Source organism: Cryptomeria japonica, chromosome 5, assembly GCF_030272615.1.
Source record: "Cryptomeria japonica chromosome 5, Sugi_1.0, whole genome shotgun sequence".
Classification (NCBI taxonomy): Eukaryota; Viridiplantae; Streptophyta; class Pinopsida; order Cupressales; family Cupressaceae; genus Cryptomeria; species Cryptomeria japonica.
The window spans coordinates 896,994,190-897,003,336 of record NC_081409.1 but is presented as its reverse complement, the minus strand read 5'-3'; the positions used below and the strand labels follow the sequence as shown (position 1 = coordinate 897,003,336).

The 9,147-nt window shown below is 36.0% G+C and overlaps 1 protein-coding gene across 2 annotated transcripts; it reads right to left on the bottom strand.

Annotated features, from left to right (window-relative positions):
* Positions 1 to 1,806: 1,806 nt before the first annotated feature.
* On the bottom strand, positions 1,807 to 7,711 carry LOC131033583 (nucleobase-ascorbate transporter 1). 2 transcript variants are annotated; one of them, XM_057964815.2, is made up of 15 exons: positions 6,900 to 7,711; positions 6,534 to 6,751; positions 5,401 to 5,498; positions 5,126 to 5,302; positions 4,835 to 4,935; positions 4,617 to 4,692; positions 4,334 to 4,393; positions 4,039 to 4,223; positions 3,793 to 3,889; positions 3,520 to 3,606; positions 3,380 to 3,438; positions 3,175 to 3,266; positions 2,992 to 3,069; positions 2,738 to 2,898; positions 1,807 to 2,624 (listed from the first exon to the last, which is right to left on the bottom strand). In XM_057964815.2, exons 2-15 carry the CDS (start codon positions 6,622 to 6,624, stop codon positions 2,412 to 2,414), a joined length of 1,575 nt encoding a protein of 524 aa, XP_057820798.1. In that variant the 5' UTR covers positions 6,625 to 6,751; positions 6,900 to 7,711; the 3' UTR covers positions 1,807 to 2,411. The 2 variants fall into 2 exon arrangements, with proteins under 2 accessions (XP_057820798.1, XP_057820797.1); XM_057964814.2 differs by having other exon boundaries at positions 6,534 to 7,711.
* Between the last annotated feature and the right edge of the window lie 1,436 nt (positions 7,712 to 9,147).

The window sequence follows — 9,147 nt, the reverse complement described above, 5'->3', positions numbered from 1 at the left end:
TATAAATTACTTCTATTTGGAATCTTAGGCCTCTCACCTGTGTGTCGATGATTATAAGTTCTAATCTGATCATGTGGGTCGACTTGTCTGACATATTTTACTGGTACAAAATATGCCTTACTCTACCCATGATTCAAGTTCTGATCCGGGTGGATATGCTTTCCACCAAAAATAATGTTATAACAGTTACCAAAAAGTTTCCAAGTATAGATTCAAACCCGTGATTTCCATAGCTAAACCGTCCACCTTTGCCACTACACCACACATGCAATTTACTATTATTTGGAAGAAGTTTCTTTTAGCTAATAACAAACTGCCCAAAGAGAGAATGGAGGCCGACGGGGGTTGAACCTTGACCATCGTCCTCCCAAAATATTACATAACCATTGCGCTATTTATAGCGCTTAAGATATTTTTGGGGTAATATTAATTTAACCAATACTCGATCCGCCTATCCTTAGTTATAAGGGTATATGGTTAAAACAACCCCTATTTATGGAGTAAAATCAAATCCATAAAATAGTAAAGGGTTTATTACGAAGATTCAATTAGTTGAAAGGGATTATCTTTGTAATTAGTGGTTATAGCCTTTTTTTGGCTAACTTCATGTATAAAAAAGGGTATTAGGCTTTTGGAGGCATCCAGGTGATGAGAAGGAGATTATGAACTTGAAGGCTTGTTGATTATTCCTGCACATTGGAAAATAATGTTGCCATTGTGCTTGAAGGGAATATCTTGTAACACTTGTAATTGATTTTGGAGCTAATCGGATCAGTCCCCCTGTTGGAGCAAGACCCGGAGACGTAGTCCGACCCGCGGACGAACTCCGTTATCAATTGTGTTTTGTCTTCTATCTTTCTACTCTCTTTCTTTCAGTTCATTACCTTTATTATGCTTTGTTCATTTAAGAATTATTATGTTAATTCGCTCAAATTAAAGCTTTGAATTAACTTGTGTAATATTGTTAAGCATTTGTCTGTAATTGTCATAGATCCTAATCAGATCAAGTTCTGATCTAGTCATTTGGGTCATATTTGTCTTAAATGTTTTACTGGTACAAAATATGCCTTAGCTCGGGTGGTTACGATACAAACTCCATAAATGCCAGATTTCAGATTTTGGAGTGGTTTCAAATTCACAATAATTTTATTCTGGCTTTCAGAATTGTTCCTTAGTAATAGGCATATAAAAATTACTCTTTTTCAACGTATGAACAAGAATGTCAGGACTTTAGGCCCCCTTGGTGGATTCTATGTTCAATTTGACCTTTTTCCATTTATATACGAACAATTCTCAAACTGTCAACAATGTTAGACTATCCTAGATTCAACTCCATTATAATAACTTTAATGTCACTGTTCCCTTGTAATAATAACCTTTGCTCTAAATCCATTCTTGTCAAAAACAGATGAATGATCATAAAGTAATTTCAGATACACCCACTGTACTGTCATCAATTGTAACAGAAGTACCTATTCAATCACACTATTTCAAGGGTCATCAATAGTAACAGAAGTACCTATTCAATCACACTCTTTATAGGGTGTGGTTGCGCAGTACTTCCAAATAAAGTGCCAACATGGCCTTTACAAATCTCTGCTGAAGAGAGATTTCCACCATTATGTATGTTCTCTGAAATTCAAACCCTCTGGTAAAATACTTAGTGAAGATTTTTAATGTTTTTCATTTCTAACATTTAACAGGTTATATGTCATTGTTGAATAATATTGCAGCTTAACAAATTTTGCACGACACTCTGTAACACCTGATTGTGACTTGCTGCCTATTTATTGAATGCACAACAGATTCATGTACAATCTGTAGCAAGATTCCTCTTTCAATGGTTTTCAGTTTCACATAGAATCAATGATTTTGAAGCCTCGGGGGACTCAATTATTTACAACATAGAGCTTCCTCATTAATCCTCAAAACAGAGAATAATGCCAGACATTCATCATCTTAGTTTCCATGAGAGTTCACAACCCCACCCTTATTGATGTGGTTGTCATTAACACAACGTGCTGGCAAATCAAAGGAAAGCACAGAAGAGGAAAATAGATTTGAAGGTGGCAATGCCTTCTCGCTTGCACAAATGCCAGGCATGAATAATGAGGGAAAAAAATTAAATGGGATGATTACACTAGAGAATACTTGAGGACAACGAAAAACAGCTTCTCTACAAAAAAAGGCTGACTTCCGTTGCAATGGCCACTATCCTTTCTGATGGGGTTGAAAAATCCCAACAATGCACAAAATTGCAAGAAGATTGATGGCTCAAATAATGGGAGATGAAAACCCATCATTATCTACCACCATCTCAATATAAATGAGTATCCAACCTAATAAACCAATTTCGAAAAGCATAATTGTACATCCACTGCAACAATCTTTGAGCAGGAATACCCTCAAAATTATGTTGGAGGGAAAAATTTGTTCAGATTAAATGGTAGAGTGTAGAACTCTTCATTTCGGCTGTCACCTCTGAATGTTCTGAATTTAACCCACCATGGCATCCCTCTATCCTTCCTGGATTTCTCAACTTCCAGTGTGTTATCTAAAAACACTGCGATAATTAGTGCCACTGTTGGTGGGGAGGAGAAAATGGTGTTTAAGAAGTCATTAAACTGCAGCCAAGAGAAAAACAAATTAGAAGGGCAGCCTAATTTCATCTTAAGCCATGAACATCTAAACCTTTGAATCAGAATCACACTGTTGAATTGGTGCCTTCTCAACTTACCCATCCTGCTTTTGTATTCACGGGGCCATGCCTAGATGTAGCATAAAACTCATTGAAATATTGAGGAATAGAAAGGCCAAGAAAGAAGGAAACTCCAATGATAAACAGGTTTCGCAGGGAATTCATGTTGGTGAACTGCATGAAGGAAATACCAACAGCAGCTGGAAAAAAGGAAGAAGCAACAAAATTAGAATTCTTGAGAGCATGCATTGTAATGCCTGTGATGTTGATTGGAATTGGTTATATAAACTTACAAACAATCCCAAAGAGCACACAGTATAGTGCAGCAAATATGGGAAAAGGTATTGACGCAAAAAGAGCTCCAAATTTGCCTAAAATATGTCAAACAAGGACACAGTTGCATTAACAATTTATACAAAATAAATAAATGGTTAGCTCAAAAAGTGTGTATCTGAAAAAGAAAAGTTATCCCCAACCTAATATAGAAAAGAATATCATGAAACCGGCTGATATTTGAACAACACGCCTGCTGCCTACTCTTGTAATTCCCAGAAGTCCAACATTCTCTCTGAAATACCATTACAGATGTAGTCATGCTATTTAAATAACATAATTTTCAAAATTGAACAAATCTGAGTAATAATGTTCTTCAGGTTGTAGTAATAAACAAAGCATAGTTACACAGAAACAGTAGAACCAGTTCCTGTCCCAAAAAGACCATCCAATAGTATCCCAATACCCTGCACCATAATTTTTGAAAAAAGAAGAAGTTCAGTACGTTCATTAAGGCAAATTTTACCTACCAATCGTATTTAGCTCACCTGCCAACCAATACCCCGACTAAGCACATATGCAGGAGGTGGTGTGGCACTTGCAAGCCGAGATGCAGCCTTGTATGCTCCAGTTGACTGCATTTTGTTGTAAAATGTCAGGAAGAGATGCAAGATAAATTAAAACTACATTTCTTACTCTATCTTGTGCCCAACATATAAACACATAATATTTATATACTATTATACCCAATTAGTTCAACTGTAAATTTCATTCAATTTAAGAGATAGAAAATGAGGAAAGAAACATGGGAAAAGTTGAACCTCAATAAGAGAAACAAGAACTGCAGCCATCATTCCAAATGCATGACCAGCATTAAAAGTAGGTGCACCCCATTGCAGAGGATAAGGAAACTTTATCCTGTTGAAAGAAACTTGTGTCAATCATTTTTTCGTATAAACCAATTTCTGAAAATACCAATTACTCTACCAGCCAGAATTTCAGAACTATAAACTTTTGAATAGTAGCATCCAGAAAACTCAACAGCAAAATCGTGATGCATTTAATACCAGGGAGCAGATGATATAAGGTGAGCTCTATCAGTGCGACAGTGGTCCTTGGTCATCACAGGCACATGCTTATAAGCTCCACTTGCAGTCAACAAATGTGCATATGCCCACACAAGGGTAATGCAAATAAGCACTGGAAAGCGCTCAAAAACAGGCAAGCTTTTTGCATGTATATGCTTCAAGTACTGCATGAGATAAAAGTGAAAGGGAAATCAACAAAGAAGAAACCACACATTTTCAGAGATTTGGAAGCTTCACAAAACAGTTTAGCAATTATTGAAAACCATGGTTATACCTGTGCAAATCCAATAAATAGAATAAGCATTGGCACACCAATTTCCACGCATTTACCAACCTGATTGTGTAAAACAATATACAAAGCAGTTACAACACTGCAAGGAGACCAAATGCAATGGAAGGTTTTTTGAATTCCTTCATTTACTACGAAAAACAAAGGCCTTAAACCTGCTAAGAGCATCAAGACTTTGGCAAGTACATTGTATGGTTAAGAAAGAATTCAGATAATACTTTAAATTGTCTCAAAGGAATACCTAACAGTGAAGGCAATATACACTTACCCCCGGGAAACCTCTCTCAAACAAACCAAGTCCAACCAATGAAATCACTGGTGTCATACCAAGCGGACTGAAAAATCTGAAATAAAGATGCAAGATGTTAATATTTAAAATGAATGCAAAAAGTCGTAAGGAAGCCCACATAGCCAATTAAAGGGAATTTCAAGCATCGAGCACAGAGAAGGGAAACCAATTTAAGCATTATCAATATAGTTAGATACCGAGAGAAGATGCCCCAAAGTTGGCTGTAACCAAGGATGATCTGTATGCTTGATGAAGCAATCAGTGCTCCTTGAATAGCACGCATTGTATGAACAAATCTCTGCAAGGGCAATGATGGAATATTAGGACGTTTACTCAAATTACCAAGAACATAGCATTAAAAAATCTCTTCTGGACAAATACAGACTGTTATGATGCTTAAGTATATAAGTTCAACATATTTCGTGAATACTATGTTGCAACAAGGAAGTAAACTCTGATCAGTTTGCCATAATTCCAAACAAACTTACCTCGTGCCCATCATCAATATTCTTCAGTGATGAATCGTCTATTATGGACATTATAGGTATGATAAATGTAAATGAACCACCAACAACTGTAGGCAAACGAGTTCCAAATAGTGACTGCAGAAGCGTGTTCAGGCCGGCAACAAACAACAATGTTTGAATAACTCGCACCTTATCATCCTGTATGAGATGACCAACCAATTGAGTTTATAATGCAAATACCTACTTTTAAGTTCCAAAAAATTAGAAAGGAAATCTTACAAATAAGGCATCCTTACATCATTTCCACCCATCGCAGGCACAAGAAAAGTTGGAATCATGACTGTAGTTCCCAACATCAAAATGTAGTGCTGAAACGCCAAGATTATTGTTTCAGCTACACAAACCAAATAGCATGGATATTAGATCATCTTGTTGAAACATGAGCAGCCATACCCAATCCATAGTAAGGTAAATATTCCAGAAATTCATAGAAGTATGAAGGAGGAAACAAAATTCTTAAGTCTGTTGAAAAGAATTCACGAAAAAGCTACATCTATGAAACACTCTAGACTCTCGAGAGCTCAGTACCCCAATAGGGCTAGGGTTTGCAAGAATTCTCCTTATGCTTAATTCTCAGGCATGAAAGTGAGATAACTTCGCATACCCAGGCAATTAAAGGTCTGGTGATTCAATTCTGCGTATACTCATTAAGTATACTGCAGTTGCACACAAGCAGTTAAAGGTCTGCTGATTCAATAACCTCTTCTAAAATAGCCTACTGCTTTCTCTGATACTATTTTTCCTCAGTCAAGTGACACATTTCAGTCTCTCTGGAGAATATAACCGAATATTTTCCAAACTATAGTTATTATGATAAAAATAGGCAACCAAATGCTGAAAGATCAATCTAATGCGAGAAAGGGAATGCAAAATTGGAACTCAAATAATCACATTTCCCATAGAAAACGGCCTCTTCACATAAACACGCATTTTTGTGCAACCTTCGTGTTGATAATATTTCAAAAGAAGGCACTGCTGGTCTTTCCGAAAAATGCAGTTTACTGATATCCATAAGACCAATTTGATCAACTAAGACAACAAATAAACCAGAAGCCCTACAGGCTCATATAGAATACTCTGTAATAGTAGTTAAACATAACTGTTTATGAAATTGAATAGACCAGTTCATCTGAGGCATATGCATGTGATGGCATTCCGTTAAAAAATATGTTTTTGGGGAATGCTTATTCTGACGTACGCAATGAACCTGACCAATTCTATGCAGGGTGACTGTTTTGTGCAAAACTTCCCTTTTAAGAGAACTTTGAATACAAAAATCGCATTGCATAGAGAAAAATCTCTACGTTTTGAACCATTAAAAAACAAGGGCCAACACAGTATGCTTCAGGGGGAAGGAAAAGAAGCTTACGCCATGGAGGATTCGAATCTATGCAGTAATCCAAGCCTTGCAGTTGTTCCAGTGGTGGATGGCTGATTTCCTCAAGCTTGGGTGCAGACATGGTGCCTTTATCCTCCTCGCTTTTAGACAAACCAGTGGCACAAACTCAAGACCTCTACTCTGAAAGCCCCAACACTCTCAGAGGACTAGAATCATTCCAAGTATTGACACCCAAATTGAAAAGTCTCCTGCAGGTTCAGAAACGCAACATATATCCCTCTTTAATATGGTAAGTCCTCCAAATGAGCAACACTCTACGGAGAACTACAAGATCTGAAGCAAAATGCCTCTTCAACCCAATTCTTGCAGTAAGCTTGATGAGCAGAGAGAGAAAACCTGCCAAAACTGCAACCAATTTCTTCCTCTTCAAGTAAAGTTGCTCTGTGCGCGTCAAGGTTTCGCTACTAAAAAGGTTAAAAAGGAAGTGACAGTTATTGAGGAAGGAGATATGTAAGTGTACGAGGGAGTAAAAATACAGAGAAACTTGTTGGTAAAGAAATGGATCAAGTATGAGAAAAGGAATACTTCGGGTCAAAAAAGTAACAAGCTCCTGTCTTTTCAGAGATTACCCGACTAATGTGAAAGATAGTTGATTGCAGTGTTTTGGGTACATTACACGGAGAAAGAATTCACAAACAAATCACTGAAAATTGAATGAACAACATACAGCACACTTTGAAAGTGACTACTAATTGCAGGAAGATGTATAGGAGAAGCGAGAGCTTTTTGGAAGGAGGAATGAAGCGGATTGTTTTAGATAAACAGCAAAATAGAATCCTAACAGCATAAGTAACATAAAATAATCTAACGGGGCAAAAAAATATGTAAAGGCAAGGGAAACAGCAGTGTTTGAGCAAGGAATAATGAGATTAAATTGGCATGAAAACTATGTGAACAGGGTTGGTGGGCGAGAGGAGAAAAGCAAGGCCAAAATAAAAAAAGCAGAGTGCTTGAAAAAAGGGACCGAAGTAAAGAAGCACAAGTCAGGCAAGTCAGGCAACAGGACGGTGGAAGTAGCTGTCAGACAGATACTGTATAAAATTCCAATGTATAAATCAGCAGTAAAATATAATTTCACACACTAAACATATATTACAAAAAACAACACGGCTACAAACAAATAACTCCTAAGGGCAATGGCTTAAAAGTTATGGAATTTTGGCATCACCAGACAAATTGCAGCTGGAAGAGAATCTCCACCTTCCTTTATCCTTTCCAAATTGCATCTGAAAATCAATAAGATATATGCCCACTATCATCCTTATCACTATTTCATCGATTCAACATAAATAAATATAATTCAAAAACCTAATTCTCATCCCACCCTAACAGCAAACTGAATAACACCCAAAACTACATATGTTTTTGTGAACCCCAATGTACTTCCCTCTGTAAACAAAATGATAAAGAAGCCAAATGTTCTCATACCAAAATAGTAAACTGAACAGGTATTTTTTGGCGGGCGTGCAAACCAACAAATTCTAACCATACCCCAACAGTAAATTTATCATTTGAAATGTTTTAATCTCAATTACGTATCAGCATTCACTAATACAGTACCATCCTTGACATATATACATTGTGTATACAACACTCACATCAAATTATAACCGTTACGTACAAATACAGATGTTCTCCTCTAATGCAGGGGCTTCCTCGTTTTTGTAAACGTTGTACTATTCTGCGTATACTCATTAAGTATACTACAGTTGCACACAAAACCCAAAATCTTTTTGCACGTTTTTATTAATTGGGTTTAACGGTAAAATGCTAGAGAGTCTCAACAAACTCTGATAGAACCTCCATTGTGAGCTTCTGGAGATTTAATTGCAACAATTACTTGAACACCCTGTGACAGTTAATAGATTATCTCACGACTGTACATTAAATGCCAGTCATCTATCAACGAGTATAACATTAAATATTTATCATTTAATGCTAATGAAATTTAATGCTGTAAATGAAATGTAATGCTTTACCAATCTAGTATAGCATTAAATAAAGCATTAAATAGTTGGGTACTGGTTTCATGGAGGGGGCTTCCTAAAATATCTATAGGTACAGTGAATAATTTTTTTAAAGAGGGGCAGATTTTGTAATGGTGAACAAATATGAAATGTTGTAGATTGTTTCATACTAATTTTTAAGAGTAATATTAAATTTATAATTGTAATTTTTTAAATAGGTATAGAGTTTGTAGTGGGGAGCAAACATGAAATGTAGTACCTAGATGGTTTCATACTATTTTTAAAAGAATAATATTAATTTTATAGTTAATCTATAATTATATAGATACATCTAAATAACTATTGGTGAGGATGTGAGAAATTATAAATAAATGATCTCTTGAAGCAAAAATTTCAAATCTAAAAAGTAGGGAAATAAGCATGGATTTTGTAGTAGTGAGCAAACATTAAATGTAATAAATGATGTTAAATTTGTAGTTAATCTAAACTATATAGATTACTCTAAATAAATATTTGTGGGAATTTTAAAAATTATAGATAAAGCAAAATTTTAAGAAGACTCGGGGGAGGGGAGGGGACTAGCCACTGAAAACACATACCCCAAAAATCTTCACTTT